Raw genomic sequence first — 19,317 nt, 5'->3', positions numbered from 1 at the left:
CAAATAGAAAGGAAACAACAGTGAAATAAAATAAGAGTTGGAATATATTGTGACAAACCTGCACAAAAAGTGGCAGAAACTGAAAAGTTATGTGTGACAAGGACAAGAAACTCATAACATGTATAAAGTTGATATATTAAGAAAGAATTTAACATATTATAATAAAGGATTTTTAACCACAGTCATACGGGAAGGGAACACCAGCCTCCTCGGTGAAAGCCTGGTGTTGTTGGATCCATCCACCAACATTCCTCTGGCCCGACAGGGGCTTTCCAGGTCCTTAGATTACAATGTTGTCCAGCACTGTTTCAAACTGATGTCTGTTGGCGTTATTAAACCTTTGAAACTTGGAGTGACATCACCTTTCTTGTGCTGCTTTCAGGCGCCTTTCAGAAGTATTTAAACCTCTGAGCCCTGAGCACATTGGTGCGATTTCTTTCAAAAACATGAGAAAAAAAGGCAATGAGCAACTTGGTAAGAAACGTTCCACAAATTGCAAAAAAAAAGCTGGGGGAAAGTATTTATAATTGGCATTATTATATATTTAAAATTCTGTTACAGAATTACAATAATTTTTAAGCTCCTTTTCCAGGTCATTTCCTTGTTTGTTTGTTTTTGACTTCCTTTTTTTTTTCATTTTTTTTTAAACTCATTTTCTTGTTTTAATTTTCTCTTTTCACTTAAGTCTTGCTAAGTTTTGGGGGTTAATTTCGTCTTTTGTTGCTCACTGCCTTCTTGTCATGTTTTTGAAAGACGCTAAGGCAATTTGCTCAGATTCCAAAGGGTTTACTGACACTGCGTTGCTTAAAAAAACATTGTTTTTAGGATTACTTCCTTAGGTTTAGGGAGTAAAAGCATGTGGTGAGGTTTAGAAAAAAACCCCATCATGGTCTGGCTTGAAATAAGAATGTTTGTTACGAACGTTTGTTACAAACCAAATGTAACATCATGTGTCATACATCACTAGCGTAGCATACTGTACATACTAGCACACTAAATTGTTATTTAAAAAGTTAGATTTTTCTCACCCAGCCTGTGCAGACTTTTCTGGCACTTTATACCACAGCAGTACAGAGCCAGCCATCTAGTGCATCTCATACTGACACTAAATTGTGCCTCAGTGTGTCGGTTTGTGACGCCAAAGGGTCAGGACAAGGTAGTAGTGAGATCAGGCTGAAATGAAAGTTTCAATCTCAGTTGTGTCACATGAAAAATACTTTCAAAGTAAGCATTCATGCAGCGCCACTGTTTCCATGATTTCATCATCGATTTGTTGTTCACAGTGTAGCATTATCAGGAAAAAATAATAGGGTGTCTCCCAGGTATGCATTGATAGTGAGTTTACCTCGTCCTGCCTGATTTGAAAGCATCAGGGACACAGGACATGTATACCCAGCAACATCCCTGGTATCTTAAATTAAAATGGAGGGTTAACGGGTTTTAGGTGTGTTTTGGTTGGGGGATGAGGAGCAGATAAAGCAGAGAGGATTATAAAATGTGAAGTAAAGCAGGATGGGAGGGGGCTCTCCTCATCCAAATCCATTACTAGAGTCTGCAGAGCTGAGAAGGTCCCATGTCCAATTAGCTGTTTCATCTCCAAGTGGAAATGTGACTATAGGGAGACGCTGCCCGGCAACATTACCTCCTCTCCAATAACTTACAGCTATCAGGAATGAGACTCTGCAAGTGTGTGTGTGTGTGTGTGAGTGAGAGAATCCTCAGCACAGCACTGCTGGTTGTCAGAATGTCCCATTAATAAGCCTTGGCCTTTATTACCACTTAGCAAGCTCTATGTGTGCGTGTGTGTCTTTCTGCCAAATGTGCTTCTTACGCTGCCTCCCTAAAAGTTAAATCAGACTGTGTGTGCGCGCGTGTGTGTGTGTGTGAGGGTTTGTGCGCCTCACACGTGCTTGTTCGCGTAGCCGTCAGCGTGTCAGATTACTTTTTAAGGCGGATTGCCATATACATGACTTTGCATTTTCACTGTCGCTTTGAAGTTTCCCGAGAGCGTCTTTTCGCATCACCTTCTGTAAGATGGTGTGTGTGTTTTTGTGTGCGAGTGTGTGTGCCTGCATGTTTGCATGTATTATTTACTTATATATTTATTTTGCAGCGTGGCGTGTACTTTGTTTGTGGGGATTACAGACGGTGGGAGCTCAAGCCTCTTAGCCCCTCACAGGCTGCCACAGCTGCCTGCCACTTCTAATGACACTTCAGACTAAGACTGGCTAAGTCCATAGGCAGGTTTATTAGTTTAGAGAATGCTTGAATGCATACAGCCTCTTTTTGGATGAGCGTGTGTATGTGTGTGTACTGTACGTGTGTGAGAGAGTGAGCGATTGCCTCGCTCAGGCGGCTCTGACAGCCCTGTAGAGTTTAAATGAGAGGGATGCTGTACACGGTGAACATAAACGTCTGCTTTGGCATCCACATGTCCTGACACAAGGCGCCAGCATTCAAACAGCTCCATTACCTAATGAAGGATGCAAATCTAAATCTCTCCCTCTTTCTCTCCCTGATGGCTCGAGCTAGTTTCTTATAATAATGTCATTTAATCGTGTCTCATTGTTTATTTGACAAGGCCTCCCTCGGGAGCCGTTACAGCACTTACTTTGTATTCTTAGCGTGCGCAGGTGTGTGTGTTTTCTCCGTGTGTCCTTCACGAAAAATGTCTTTGAGCAAACAATCTGTCTTATTTACCTCTTTTTTTGTTGCATAGACAGAGCCACAATAAAACCAGATGAGCGCTACAGATGGATGTTTGGCACCATTTTCAAGCTCATTTTGTTTACAGTGGCAGGTGCGAAGGCCAGGAGGATTTTTGGGAAGAGGGAGGCCCGGCTGTATATCTGCTGACACTAACACGGCTCTTTGCGTGTTACATTAGCGTGTGAGCCTCTGCTGGCCTTGTGTGTTATGATGTGGAGCTGTATTAAAGAGGCTGGCAATATTTGACCTCCAGTCGGATCATTGAACAAGACAGCAAACATCTCTGAAAACGAAATCAACCTTGTGCTCAACAGATAACCAAATATCTGTTTTACATATAATGAACACAGAGCACAAACAGGGAAGTTTTAACAAGTAATGAATAAGTGAAAAACTCACCAATGACTAAACAAATACCACTGAAAATGGACATAAATTAATCATGATAAAACTGTGTTGAAAAAAGTAACAAGACATATTATAGTAATAAACATTTTCATGTCAGTTTTTTAAATCAAGTTACAACAATGCCTTATAACATAGTAAATACAGACATTAACAAATGAAATTCAAGGACTTTTAAGTACTTTTTCAGGTAAATCTTTTTCACTTTCAAGGACTTCCCGCAAGGAAAATTATTAAAACTGAAAAACTATTAAACATAAATAAATTATGTGATCTATGTCTCTATTTTCATTGAAGGGTTACTTATTACACATGATGAAAAAGATAAAAATCACATTTAAAATAGAATCACCTGAAAGAGGCGAAAGGAAACAATGCCAGCTGGAACTTAAGTTTCACTTTCAGTTTTCAGCGGAGCTGTTACTTATACACAATATATATGTTGATAGTTTTAGATCTCCTCAGAAGCACTTCATTAATGCTAGGACTGGGAGACAGAATTAAACATAGCAGTATTTCTGACCAAATACTCTCTGATTCAAAAAAGTTGTAGGGATGACTATTGTTGTTTTTATTAACACAATGAGATTTTTGATCAATAATCATCAGTAATATGGATATAACAAGGCAAGCATTAGGAGCAAGCAAAGGAATAAAGAGTCTGGTAATTTGATAAATATATCACTTGACTGTGATGGAGACTTTAAAATAAGAGAAAAAAACACCATTTATGCCACATCATGATACAATGATATCCAAAATCTAAGAATATATATAGCCTCAAAATCTAAGAATATATATAGCCTCAAAATCTAAAAAGATATATAGCCTCAAAATCTAAGAAGATGTATAGTCTCAAAATCTATAGCCTCAAAATCTAAGAAAAATTTAGTCTCAAGATCTAAGATGTATAGTCTCGAAATCTAAGAAGATAGCCTCAAAATCTAAGAAAACTATATAGTCTCAAAATCTAAGAAGATATAAAGTCTCAAAATCTAAGAAGATATATAGCCTCAAAATCTAAGGAAATTATGTAGTCTCAAAATCTAAGAAGATATAAAGTCTCAAAATCTAAGAAAATATTTAGTCTCAAGATCTAAGATGTATAGTCTCGGAATCTAAGAAAAATATATAGTCTCGGAATCTAAGAAGATATATATTCTCAAAATCTAAGAGGATATTCATTCATTCATTCATCTTCTAACCGCTTCATCCTCTTGAGGGTCGCGGGGGGGCTGGAGCCTATCCCAGCTGACATCGGACGAGAGGCAGGGTATACCCTGGACAGGTCGCCAGACAATCGCAGGGCTGACACATAGAGACAAACAACCATTCACGCTCACATTCACACCTACGGACAATTTAGAGTTATCAATTAACCTAGTCCCCAGTCTGCATGTCTTTGGACTGTGGGAGGAAGCCGGAGTGCCCGGAGAGAACCCACGCTGACACGGGGAGAACCACAAAGAAAAATCTAAGGAAATTATGTAGTCTCAAAATCTAAGAAGATATAAAATCTCAAAATCTAAGAAGATATATAGCCTCAAAATCTAAGAAACTTATATAGTCTCAAAATCTAAGAAGATGTATAGTCTTAAAATCTAAGAAGATATATAGTCTCAAAATCTAAGGAAATTATGTAGTCTCAAAATCTAAGAAAATTATATAGTCTTAAAATCTAAGAAGATATATAGTCTCAAAATCTAAGGAAATTATGTAGTCTCAAAATCTAAGAAAATTATATAGTCTCAAAATCTAAGGAAATTATGTAGTCTCAAAATCTAAGAAGATATAAAGTCTCAAAATCTAAGAAAATTATATAGTCTCAAAATCTAAGAAGATATAAAATCTCAAAATCTAAGAAGATATATAGCCTCAAAATCTAAGAAAATTATATAGTCTCAAAATCTAAGAAGATATAAAATCTCAAAATCTAAGAAGATATATAGCCTCAAAATCTAAGAAAATTATATAGTCTCAAAATCTAAGAAGATATATATTCTCAAAATCTAAGAAGATATGTAGTCTTAAAATCTAAGAAGATATATAGTCTCAAAATCTAAATAAATTATGTAGTCTCAAAATCTAAGAAAATTATATAGTCTCAAAATCTGAGAAGATATAAAGTCTCAAAATCTAAGAAAATTATATAGTCTCAAAATCTAAGAAGATATAAAATCTCAAAATCTAAGAAGATATATAGCCTCAAAATCTAAGAAACTTATATAGTCTCAAAATCTAAGAAGATATAAAATCTCAAAATCTAAGAAGATATATATTCTCAAAATCTAAGAAGATATGTAGTCTTAAAATCTAAGAAAATATATAGTCTCAAAATCTAAGAAGATATATAGCCTCAAAATCTAAGAAAATTATATAGTCTCAAAATCTAAGAAGATATATATTCTCAAAATCTAAGAAGATATGTAGTCTTAAAATCTAAGAAGATATATAGTCTCAAAATCTAAGAAAATTATATAGTCTCAAAATCTAAGAAGATATATAGTCTCAAAATCTAAGAAGATATAAAGTCTCAAAATCTAAGAAAATTATATAGTCTCAAAATCTAAGAAGATATAAAGTCTCAAAATCTAAGAAAATTATATAGTCTCAAAATCTAAGAAGATATAAAATCTCAAAATCTAAGAAGATATATAGCCTCAAAATCTAAGAAACTTATATAGTCTCAAAATCTAAGAAGATATATATTCTCAAAATCTAAGAAGATATGTAGTCTCAAAATCTAAGAAAAATATATAGTCTCAAAATCTAAGAAGATATATAGCCTCAAAATCTAAGAAAATTATATAGTCTCAAAATCTAAGAAGATATATATTCTCAAAATCTAAGAAGATATATAGTCTCAAAATCTAAGGAAATTATGTAGTCTCAAAATCTAAGAAAATTATATAGTCTTAAAATCTAAGGAAATTATGTAGTCTCAAAATCTAAGAAAATTATATAGTCTCAAAATCTAAGGAAATTATGTAGTCTCAAAATCTAAGAAAATTATATAGTCTCAAAATCTAAGAAGATATAAAGTCTCAAAATCTAAGAAAATTATATAGTCTCAAAATCTAAGAAGATATAAAATCTCAAAATCTAAGAAGATATATAGCCTCAAAATCTAAGAAAATTATATAGTCTCAAAATCTAAGAAGATATAAAATCTCAAAATCTAAGAAGATATATAGCCTCAAAATCTAAGAAAATTATATAGAGTCAAAATCTATTAATATATATATTGTCAAAATCTAAGAAGATATAGTCTTAAAAACTAACAACATATATAGTCTCAAAATCTAATCAAATTATCTAGTCTCAAAATCTAAGAAAATTATATAGTCTCAAAATCTAAGAAGATATAAAGTCTCAAAATCTAAGAAAATTATATAGTCTCAAAATCTAAGAAGATATAAAATCTCAAAATCTAAGAAGATATATAGCCTCAAAATCTAAGAAACTTATATAGTCTCAAAATCTAAGAAGATATAAAATCTCAAAATCTAAGAAGATATATAGTCTCAAAATCTAAGAAGATGTATAGTCTTAAAATCTAAGAAGATATATAGTCTCAAAATCTAAGAAGATATATAGCCTCAAAATCTAAGAAAATTATATAGTCTCAAAATCTAAGAAGATATATATTCTCAAAATCTAAGAAGATATGTAGTCTTAAAATCTAAGAAGATATATAGTCTCAAAATCTAAGAAAATTATATAGTCTCAAAATCTAAGAAGATATATAGTCTCAAAATCTAAGGAAATTATGTAGTCTCAAAATCTAAGAAAATTATATAGTCTCAAAATCTAAGAAGATATAAAGTCTCAAAATCTAAGAAAATTATATAGTCTCAAAATCTAAGAAGATATAAAATCTCAAAATCTAAGAAGATATATAGCCTCAAAATCTAAGAAACTTATATAGTCTCAAAATCTAAGAAGATATATATTCTCAAAATCTAAGAAGATATGTAGTCTCAAAATCTAAGAAAATTATATAGTCTCAAAATCTAAGAAGATATATAGCCTCAAAATCTAAGAAAATTATATAGTCTCAAAATCTAAGAAGATATATATTCTCAAAATCTAAGAAGATATGTAGTCTTAAAATCTAAGAAGATATATAGTCTCAAAATCTAAGGAAATTATGTAGTCTCAAAATCTAAGAAAATTATATAGTCTCAAAATCTAAGAAGATATAAAGTCTCAAAATCTAAGAAAATTATATAGTCTCAAAATCTAAGAAGATATAAAATCTCAAAATCTAAGAAGATATATAGCCTCAAAATCTAAGAAACTTATATAGTCTCAAAATCTAAGAAGATATATATTCTCAAAATCTAAGAAGATATGTAGTCTTAAAATCTAAGAAAATATATATTCTCAAAATCTAAGAAGATATATAGCCTCAAAATCTAAGAAAATTATATAGTCTCAAAATCTAAGAAGATATATATTCTCAAAATCTAAGAAGATATGTAGTCTTAAAATCTAAGAAGATATATAGTCTCAAAATCTAAGAAAATTATATAGTCTCAAAATCTAAGAAGATATAAAATCTCAAAATCTAAGAAGATATATAGCCTCAAAATCTAAGAAACTTATATAGTCTCAAAATCTAAGAAGATATAAAATCTCAAAATCTAAGAAGATATATATTCTCAAAATCTAAGAAGATATGTAGTCTTAAAATCTAAGAAAATATATAGTCTCAAAATCTAAGAAGATATATAGTCTTATATCTCAATAATGACATAATATCTTCATACTGGACAGCCCTAAAATCATTGTGAAAAAACAGCTCATTAAGCTAAGTCATATTAAGTTTGAGGACTTACAGAATGTTTTGCTGTTTTATACCCAAATAACCTTTATTATGTTGTTGTTGTGCTCTCAACTCAAACAGAAAATGTACTCATATACTCAGAACACTCCCCCGGGTCCTCTCAGAGTCATCTAGAACATCTTTTACCATTAGTTGCCTATGGAGCAGCTCCAGACTTTATACCTTATGACATCACAAATTTGAGTTTAGAGTAGCACTCTAGTTTTTGGATTTGAGAGTGATTTGTTAATGTTTACTAATATTTTTGGACTGTCTTAGACCATAACAATACCACCATCTCCACTTTGTAAAATGAGCTAGCTTGCAAGCGAACTCTGCTGAATATCCCATACAATACTTTGCAGTAAATTCCAGCTCCCTGGCCATCTCCCTCCAGCCAGATGCCAACTGATTTTGTTGTGGCATACTCCCCTAAGTACGTAAAGGACCAAGAAGTATGGGATTTGGTAGGCATATGTAACATCCTGAGACATATAAAAAAGCCTCTTGGAGCCATGCTCTAAACCCAACAGGATGTCAGCCATTTTGAATTTACTCTGCCACTTTTGTGCATTTTTGGCCCTTTCCTAAGGTCATACTTTAATGAAATTCTCCTACAGATTTAATCTGACTGACTTCAGATGTGGTCTGCCCCATCTAAAGACCCTCGACGTGAAAAGTTGTTAAAAGCTTGAGTTTTAGTCAATCTGTGTGACCGTGGCGAGGTGTCAAAGTTACATGTTTTGCCACGAAACAGGAAGTAGTTTGTAACTCCAGCATACCTGGTCCAATCTGTCCCAGACTTCACATGATTGATGGCTGCCCTGCCCTGAACACATCTACATGCCAGTATTTGGCGACATGCTTAGTATCCTACACAACAGTACTCCCTGGCCATCTCCCTCCAGCCAGGTGCCAACTTATTTAGGTTTTTGCAGAGGGGAGTTTTTCCTTATCCGCTGTGAGGGTCCAAGGACAGAGGGATACTGTATACTGTAAAGCCCTCTGAGGAAAATTGTGATAGTGATACTGGGCTTTATAAATAAAATTGAATTGAAATAGTGAAATGAAGAACTGTGTGAATCAGCCATTCCTCGTCCACTGTGGTGCTTTTGACGCAAGGGACAGGAATAAAATAGAAACGAGGCGTCTGCCAAAAGTTTTGCTCAAAATGGTGTGCTGCATCGTGCTGCATCCCGCTGTGTCCATTGCGAGCACTTAGAGCAGTCCTGTAGAAAACAATGCAATCAAACTGATTTAGTAGCTGACATGTGCTTGCATCACATCCAGTTAGGACACAGTGTAATGCAACACAGTGTCAAAAGTACATGCAGAGGGCTGCAGAGGATGGATAACTTGCAAAAAATTTTTCAGAGTGTCCAGAGCCACTTTAGATCTGCAGTGAAACTGAGACACATGTTCCACACCTCCGTCAGTATTTTCTCTGCGTCATGTTTTTATGAAGATATTTTAGTGTTAAACTGAAGGTAGGAACACTGTTGCAATATTCATGACCTTCCCTGGGATTCTGCCATTCCCATATATCCTTTGTTATTCAATACATCTTAATTCATAGAAAATACACTTAGCATGAAGCCGAGCTAACTTGTGTGGTCTTGTGTGTGTGTGTGTGTGAGAGAGGAGAGTCTGCAGGGTGTCACATCTGAGTGCAGGGATCCCAGGGAGCGTGTTCCTAGAGGTGTACCAGTAGTTTGATCTCACCATATTAGCTGTATTCCCTGCTATGCCGGCCTCATTACTTTAGCCAGTTCAGCAGCGCCGTGGCTCCCGCTCTGCACTGATTCGTGTTGGCCACCTTCAACTAACATACTTCTTTTACTCCCGCAGTCAACCCTCCCTTTCTTCTGTCTCTGCTTTCATCCATCATTCACTCTGTGTCTATGTGTGTGTGTGTGTGCGCCCCAGCTGTGGTTCTGACCCGAGCTTTCATTTAGACAAGACACGGAGCGGCACAGAGGTGGAGGTGGCATCTGCTTGCCTCTAATAGGGATGTGCTATTGATTAACATTTACTGGGGCCGGTCCAGCCCCCACCCACTGAGAGGAAAGACAGACGTGGAGGCAGACCATTTGTCACTTTGTGGAGAATTACAGGAGGACAAACCTGTCTGACGCCCCTGTGCAGATCCGCACTGGATACTGAAGCTTCAGTACAATCAGATATTAACCAGCGTCACTGTCATACACCTCTGATGTGACAATGTGTTTGTTTGATTACATATTTGTTCCAGAACTCATCAGCGCTGCTGTTTTATTTTTATGGAAGTCCTTAACCCGAATGATTGATTCTAATGAGACATTTTGATCGGCTTCTACACAAGCACGCACGATTAATTCAGATTTGATTAAACTTTAATGATGCCCGTGGGGAACTGGACTGTTGCTATTTGTGAATAGTGAAGCAGAATACGATTAAATAAGAATAGAGCAAACAAATAGCAAAGACCCAGACATGTGAAGCTGAAGTGTACAATTACATTTGGACCGTTGCTGGTGATTTTTATTGTCAATTAATGTGACAGCTATTTTTTTGATTAATCATTAGGGCTATAAAATGTCAGGGGAAAGGGGGAAATGCTTATCACAAGAGTTTTTAAATTGCTTGTTTTTTGTTTGTCTTCCCCCAGACCAACCATCCAAAATCCAGATATGAAGGGAAATCGCTGTGTGGGAGCTGCATTGGAACCTGGCTAGCATCTCTCCTGGTGTGTGTGGTAAGTGCCAGAGAATACCATGCAAAGCACCATAACACTAATTACGTGTGGTTTGTCTGTCCCTATATCAAGTAAAGCTCTGACACAGTTATTGCAGGCTCACAACGGCCCGGTGTTTCTGTTCAAAACCAGTCCAAGTTAGCTGAGAACCAGAGGTCTCCCAGTTAGGGCTGGGTATCGTTTAAAAAGTACAGCAGTAGTACCTTAAAGTGATACTGATAGCAACTGTTGCGTCTGTGACAGTTAATGCAAATTCAGAGCTCTGTGCCTGGGACAGACTTTCACACACACAGTGACAGGGCTAACTGTTAGCATCACACAGCTAACGTTACCCAAGGGTTTTGTACTGGTTTGATGACAGAGTCGTTTTGATGTCGGTGTCAGATTAATGGCTCGATGTTGGACATCAGTTGCTGCTGCAATGCTTCTGCCCAAGCAGCATAACAGATGAGTAAGGATGAAAACATGTTGTGCTGTGTTAGCTCAAGCAAACTGGGCAGAAAGAGCAAGAGAGGAGATGCTCATCAGCACTGTGTCAAACCCTTTTTTCCCCTACTTCCACATCCATCGTGTGATTGGAAGCACTAATTTGCATGAAATGCCACCAGATGCCACAGGTATGTAGTACAGCCATACTTTTAAACATTTTGGTGGTACCTTGGCACACTGAACTGCCGGCTTAGTCAAATGCATCACCACACCACAGACTGTATTGAATTGAATCACAAAAAAACACAAAAAAAACAGTTTTTTCTTATTGTTTTCTTTTTTTTAAGTATTGAATGCAGGTATCTTTTGACTGGAGAAGTTTTGATACTACTTTGCACTGAGCTATTTTGGTGGAAACCTTAAAGGTGTCAAGCAACATACCAACCCTTCTCCCAACCCAGGTTCATGTCCAGAGTTCAGGAAGGCACCAGTACACATGCTACTCAAAACTAATAGATAATGAATGGAAAACACAACGTATTAAAACTGTAGGCTGTAACTCATCACAGGTCAGCTCTCTTGACAGTGAGAGTGGATCATAGTCTTTCAAAGTGATCGGCCATGCCTTCAATAATCTGTGTTTATATGATGTGTCTTATAGGAATGTCACAATATCCCAAATGTAGTGATATATTGCCTACAGTATATTAACATATTTCACCTCCAGTGTTGTTTTTATCCAGCACTTGTACACAGAAGATTTGATGGTTGGACAGTTGGGTAAAAAGTGACAGTGACGAGCGAAGAATTTTTCCCAAAGTCGAATATTTTAAAACCAGAAAAAAAAAAACACCAGATGTGTAGAGCTCAGTCGAGAAAAGACACTCCGGCTCCTCGTCACACTGCTGCCGTTTGTTGCAGAGTGTAAATACGCGGCAATCTCATTGCAAAAAATAAACAAAATATGCTGGCTTCAGGAAAAATGCTTTTCTCTTAGACGTTGAACTGGAATTCTCACTGCCACGTCAGGTCTGGAAGTACCACAGAATTTTAGATTTGAGGAATTTTGGCATCGATTTGGTATGGAAGTATCATTTTTTTGTGCCATTCTTAGTGTCTTAGTGTAACTTGTTCTGAAGTTTTTGGGTAAAACCAAGGAATGACTTGCATTTCATGCTCCATCAATGACTAATATGATTAACCTGTTGTCCGATTAATTTTCTTTTGATTGGCTAACCTTTCAACGGTAGATTTGTGCAGTTATTTTTTGTTAAATCCCAATTTACAGATCATTAATACCATACTTATGTTATCTCACATCAAAACGTATTGGCATCTGTCTTTAAAAGCATACTGTTGTAAAACTCTACTTCACCACATGTCCATTTATCCGCCTACATATCATCCCGTCCATCCATCCATCAGTTTATATTCTGTCTGTACATATACGTGTCCATTCTGCCTTCAGTCTGTCAATCACCACACCAGTCAATACATCTACCTGTCCATCCATCCATCAATCCTCCCGTCTCTCAATACATCATTCTTCCACCCCATCCTATACTTGGCTGTATTAATCCTGCGCTGACTCCTCTGTCAGGCCCAATCCAGGAGCTAATGCATGTGACTAATGAGCACTAATGCTCATCCACTGATATAACAAATGGCATCAGATAGCTGCAGTATTCTAATAGCAGGATGTGATTATACGGATGAGCGGCTATCAGAGCCTCTGTCACTTCTCTATTCTTCGTCTTCTTCCTGTTGGTGGGGGTAGAGGTAGGGTTTCCATTTTGTTCCGTTTTATTACCTCCAGCCCATCGTTTTAGGCACGGCGGCGGCGGTGGTCCATGGATGAAAGAGAAAATGCTGCTTTGACTGGTGGGGGGGGAGTATGGGCGGGCGGGGGATTTCAGTAAAAGTTGAAAATAAACCTTTGCTGGAAGTGAGGTGTGCATTTTGTGTCGCCAAGAAAGATGGAGACAGAGTGTGTGAAGAAAAGAGAGGAAGAGAGAGACAGAGTAATTGAAATATGAGAGCGCTACAGCAGCAAGCCCGTGTGTCCATCAGCGGCTCCGGCGCAGCGGGTGGGAGAGTGCTGCGTGTGTGTTTGTGTGTTAGTTGTGCCGTCGGAGAGAGGAGAGGCCACATGCCCCGGTTGTTCCAGTGTGAGAGCAAGATTGACAGCAGAGGTAGGGGTGCACTTGGTGCTCCGCCAGGCAGCATACACACAGACACACACACACACACAGTCTAGCTCTCTGTAACTTGTGGCAAGTGCTTATGTGTGACAGGTTGTCGGGGAAACATTTTCTGTGTTAGGTTTATGCACTGTGATAAGGTCGGCGGAGTAAAAGACCTTCAGTGTGGAGTGTGGCCTGGATCCTTTAAGCCTCTGGGTCGGTGCGGAGCAAAAAGCCACAGCTGGACTTGAATTTGAAGCCAGTGTAGAAACTGCACGGGGCTCAAATTTCGGCCAAAGCCTGACCTGGCCTGATTTATTCCGGCCCAAGGCCCAGCGAAGGACAGACAGCTGACAGTCTGGACCTGGCCTCAGTCCAAAACTATGAGGTCAAAACTCTTTCTCTTTCTGGTGCACTCATGACTACACAGAGAAGCTGCATCACTATGTTTTAACATGACCACCATACTTCTGATCAGGTGTTTGTGCATAGGAACATCCCATCCTGATTTCAGAAATGTGGTGAACCTGGTTTTGAGAAACCAGGATCATCCTTACATATACAGTAGGGGTAAGCAAGTAGACCATTATCTGTGCCTGTATCTGTTCAACTGGTAGATGTATTAAGAGACCTGGATACAGCATTGGTGGTGGCGCTCTGTTCATTCCTATGAAAGTTTCTCAGTGGCACATGAAGCCATAATCGCTCTTTTTCCGTGGTATGAAATTACTCAAATGATTGCCACTGCCTCGTTGGGCCCATAGTGTAGTAGAAATCTATGGCCGCCAAGCATGACTGAACCCTTCAACGTCCTGCTTAGCAATCGGATAACTTAAATAGGGATAAAATAATGAAATCTTGTGGCTCTTTCCCAATGTTATCACACTGAGTGGATTGAATTATGATAGTGGAACAAGTGTTTCTTGTGGGGGTTGTGTTGCTTTAAAAAAAAAAAAAAAATCTCTTTCCCAGTTTATGGGAAGGGGTCTTTTGGACCTGATGGTATCACGTGACGAACTCCAGAAATTGGAGTACCACTGTTGAGCCACTGCGGAAATTGGCTTCAGAGCCCGGCACACTTCCTAGGGGCCTGGTTCAACCAACTGAATTATCTTTATCCATATCTGTAGTCAGAATGGGTGGCATTCAAACCAGAAGTGGGTGGAGTTTACACTGAAAATGGGTGGGACTTAACCAGAGGTTGTTTTTTAAAGCTGAAATTGATGTAGGTTGATCAGAAATTGCTATTGTTATTATTTATTAGAAACCTATTTACAGTACAACCTCAGGATTGAACTTCAGATCATAATGTGACATGTTCTCATCATCAGCTGCTTTGTCTGTAGACTTCATTTAAATATTACACACTAGGTATCCTCCTGCGTCTGCTGTTGATGTTCCGGGACTCCACTACCAACTCCAGGATATCAACAAAAGCAAATGGTTAGGTTTAGAAAAAGCGTCATGGTTTGACCACCCCTTCTTCCCACTGTTTAGGGGCTGTCCCGCTCTTACTTTACATAGTTACTGGCAGAGTTTCAAATTGATGGCTTCCTGTGGCATCATACCACTGCGACAGGTGCTGTCCGGTTGTGTCATGAACTGATGCTGCCTGTCTGTATCATACTGACATCACTGGCAAAGCAGCGGTATTTAATAACTTCAGAATGAGAACGGGCTGAATAATGACACATTTCACTTGGATCGTACTTTCATCTGAGTATATCCATTGCTGGTAGACTATTTGACCTTTGTGCTTAGATTATATTGTTGCCAACACATGCAGGTTTCTTGTGTTCCACACATAAAACCAAATCCCAGATATGATTTTGAACAGGATAAGACTGAGTTTTTAGTTTTATATATCACCGTGGATGCAAACGTGCAGTATTCACTTTTAATAGTCTTGCTTCTTAAAGTCATTAGCTGTAAATTAGTCGCAATGTGAATGTAACTATCATCGCCCACACAGATCTCATGGATAAAACACACTCTGAAACAAGAACAACTCACCAAGCAATTACTCAATAAAGCCAAACTCACTTACCACTTTGCCTTGATGTGAGAAAACCATGGTGAAGCAAATTAAGTTCCAAAATGTTTGTCAGATCTTTGCCAACAGGCGGAATACTCAAAGCAAAAACTCCAGAACTAGAATCATTGGAGACTGTTAAAAGTTTCCTCATAAATTTTTCTCTTTATGATCTCCATAAACCATCCAAACACAGAGACAAGAAACTGAAAACTTCTGGGTTCTGTTCCAAAAGTAATGATCAAGGAAGTAAGAAAACCTCAGAATCCCATACACAATACTCAACAATGCTAATAACTGCAAATTCAGCCTTGGAACTCAACAGTGCGTTTTGTTGCTCATTTCACAAGACTTCCATTAGACTACCAACGATGGACACTTTTGGAAAACACTGTGCTGTTCTATTATAATTTCCATCCGTCCGTCCAAGACTGGGTCAAAGGGCCAACAGGCCGAGCAAGGTATTCCAGACCAGACATCCCTCTACTTAGCAGCGTTTTCCAGCTCCTACTGGTGGATCCAAAGGTGTTCCCAGGCCTGGTGAGATATAATATCCGGGGTCCTCCTACTAGCTGAACATGCCCAGAAAATCTCTAACTGAAGGCGCCGAGGTGGATCCTGATCAGATGCATGAACTGCCTCAACTGGCGCCTTTCAATGTGAAGGAGCAGCGACTCTGCTCTGGCTACCTCTGGATGTCTGAGTTCCTCACTCTAACTCTAAGGCTGAGCCTAACCACCCTACAAAGGAAAGTCTTTTCCGCCCTCTGTATCCACCATCTCATTCTTTTGATCTGTACCCAAAGCTCATGACCATGGGTCAGGATCAGAACATAGATGGAGCAGTGGAGCAAGAGCTTTGCCTTCTGGCTCAGCTCCTTCTTCACTATGATGATCCAGTGCAACGCCTGCCTCACTGCTGATGCCCCAGAAAACCACCTGTCCATCTCACATTCCAATTTACCCTCACCCATAGAAAAGACCTAGAAATACTTAATCTCTCTCCAACTCAGAGGGGACAATCCAGCGTTTTCTATCCAGCCGCCCCAGTGTGTGCAAGAGGCCACTGATTAATGAACCCATGAGAACTCAACCTAAACCAAACCACACATGGGTCACAAGATGCAACACCTAGCCTCCTGTCCTGAACTTCACACACCAACAATCCACCCTGACCTCCTCCGTATGACTTCTTTTGGTATAAAAATATGGCACTTCTTGGACTAGGAAAATATAATCCTGAGTCTAAATACATTTCAACAAAATGTTTTGGTAATATATAAAAGCAGGAAACAGGGCTTTAATAGTAGTGTTGAAACCAAACTCACAGTACATACATGAAATAAAAGCCTGAATTGACTCAAACCTGTTGCAGACCTGTAAGTCACTGACTTGGAGACATAACAATATCACGCTCTGCCCTCTCATATCATCACATCCGTTCTCAATCAATGGCGATGATGCTGGAAATGGTGATGCCATCATTTATGACTATGCCAGTTGAAAAGCAGCGTAAAAACCATGAATGAAAAAGAGATTGTGCGCTTTTGAGGTATACTCCACAAAACATCAGTCTGAGCCTCACAGATGCCTCCTCTGCAGGGAAGCACTGAAGTCTGGCTGCGCCAAGGCCAATCAGTCATGGTGAACATATGCCAGCTGAGTGTTTATAATCGTAGGCTTCATCTCCATGCCTGTCAGGTCTTGCGTGGCCCTGATCACAGGATCCCTGCTATGGGAGTGAGGCCCAAAGGCCATGCTTAAAGACCGAAATCCTTTACAGGACCCGGTAATTAGCCAACACAGTTCTGCAGGCATACTCCTCGCTTTGATCTGCACACTGATCAATGGCTAGATCACAGTGGTTTGATAACTAGCTGTTACCCTAATGTGTGTGGTTTGTACGTGTACACATGCAGTGCTTGTCCACATTCTGCATCCTTTAATATGTTTTTCCTTTCATAAATCTCATGGATATGAAGTTTGTAGCTTTCATTTCTACACAACAAACTCGTGAGGAAACCAAATAGGCAAATGAATTCCAGATTTCCCCGATGAAATCTCCTTCCACCTCTTCTGCAGTCGTCAGCAGAAACAATTTATGTGTTCTCATACTCGATAATCATCTTATGAATGGAGATAATGGCCGTGTCTTATAGGTAATTCACTGCCTATCTGGGGAGAGCGTGTTCATGTACACATCTGCTACACTGAAAAGAGACGGATATTGGCCTTGTAATGAAAGATCAACAGTGTTGTTTTGAGTGTGTTTTACAGAATACTGTTTATTTGTTCATGTGGACGTTTTGTTTTTTAGTGATTTTCAGAGCTGTGGACCCAAGTCACATGACTTTGAGTCAAGTCAGGATCAAGTCACATAACTTTGAGTCAGGTGAGGGTCAAGTCACAAATTTGAGAAGACTTGCAAATCGACTCCTACCTAAACATCGGTAACTCATGACTTCACTTGAACTTCAGCCTTTTGACTTTAAAATACTTGATACCTTTCCCCAACTCTAAAGATTAAAAAGTATGGTATTTAAAAAGTGTGCCATGAATCAAATAGTTTCCCTTCATTTCCTGAATCCTGAATACTGAATCCTGAATCCCGAGGGTAATGGTATTTGTTCCCAGCAAGTCGACACTTAAATCCCCCCAATGATCCACTTTGGTTGAACTGATCCGACAGCATTCAGTCAAGTCGCAGGAGAGAACCATGAAGATCTAACCTTACATTACTGACCGCCAGTTGGAAAAATGATACAAGAGATAATTTCCATTCTTGATCAAAAACTATGGTTGGTCAACAAAAAACAAGAGGCGATATGCAACACATGCAGGTCAAATATTACAGACGGAGACGTAGTAACTTCCAACTTCCTTTTCGGCAGTAACTCAGTCCATAGGGGCTTGGCTTGGGAACCGTAGGGTTGCCAGTTCAAGTCCCTGTACAGATGAAGTATGGAGTGTGGACTGGTCTCTTGAGAGGTGCCAGTTTGCCTCCTGGGCACTGCCAAGGTGCCCTTGAACAAGGCACCGAACCCCCAACTGCACTGGGCTCCTGTCCATATGCAGCCCCCTTGTTCTGACATCTCTCCATTTAATGCATGTATAGGTCCTGTTGTGCATGTGTGTGTATTTCAGGCCTGTATGTGTATATGACAACAGAGTGAACAAAATTGAATTTCCCCTCAGGGGATTAATAAAGTAAATCTTCTTCTTCATTTGAAGTTGCACAAGGAACAGTTAGCCTAAGCTGGTATTACCATAATTAACAAGCTAATGCTTAGCTAGCATTAGCTTAACAGCCAAGTAACTTTTTCTTTTTGAACTTGTTTTAGCAGATAAACAAAAAATTTAAAAAGCATTTATGACTTTTTAAAATTTAAAATGGTATTACCTTTTTGTTAAAATAGCATTACATTTGGCGAGGAGAGCAATGTGACTTCAAAACATTGTAAGTACAGTAAACAAAACAAAGCATTGGTGGTAAGACAGAAAAGTTAAAAAAGATTACACACAAGTTATCCCACGAGTTACAGGGTATTGACATACGACATCATGGTGCAGTTCACCTGGTAAACCATTACCCATTCACTTGAATTCTTCAATCACACTAACAACCGGTTGCCAGATTTTCGTAAAGAGTCCCTCACTGTTTGACAGGGTGAATCTGATTTTCTGTAAATGTAAAGATGACTTAATTCCTTCAGCCACATATCAAATGTTGGGAGCTTCTCAGATTCCTGAAATAGAAGCAGCAATTTTCTTTCTAGCAGTGTGGACAGCGGATGACCTGAGCTTCATACCTGTCCTTTACTCTGCCTGGCTCAACCACCCCAAATAATGTGGTTAAAGGAGCAGAGGGAAACTCCTCCTTAAGGGCCTTAGCAAAAAAGTCGAATAAATGACCCCAAAACGTTTGCAGTCTATGGCATTGCAGGAATTGGTGAGATAGAGTTCTTTTGAACATTTCACATAGAGGGGTAAGGCACCTT

General features: G+C 38.4%; 1 protein-coding gene across 1 annotated transcript in view; it reads left to right on the top strand.

The window, feature by feature from the left end:
• The window catches only part of LOC125883186 (uncharacterized), a 152,452-nt gene that overhangs the window by 113,962 nt on the left and 19,173 nt on the right, over window positions 1-19,317 (top strand). Inside the window, exon 4 of the mRNA XM_049567406.1 lies at window positions 10,590-10,676. Coding sequence (XP_049423363.1) covers window positions 10,590-10,676 — 87 coding nt within the window. The remainder of the gene's footprint in view (window positions 1-10,589; window positions 10,677-19,317) is intronic.

This window comes from Epinephelus fuscoguttatus, linkage group LG22 (genome assembly GCF_011397635.1).
Source record: "Epinephelus fuscoguttatus linkage group LG22, E.fuscoguttatus.final_Chr_v1".
NCBI classification, from domain to species: domain Eukaryota; kingdom Metazoa; phylum Chordata; class Actinopteri; order Perciformes; family Serranidae; genus Epinephelus; species Epinephelus fuscoguttatus.
This window is presented reverse-complemented; position numbering and strand designations above follow the sequence as displayed.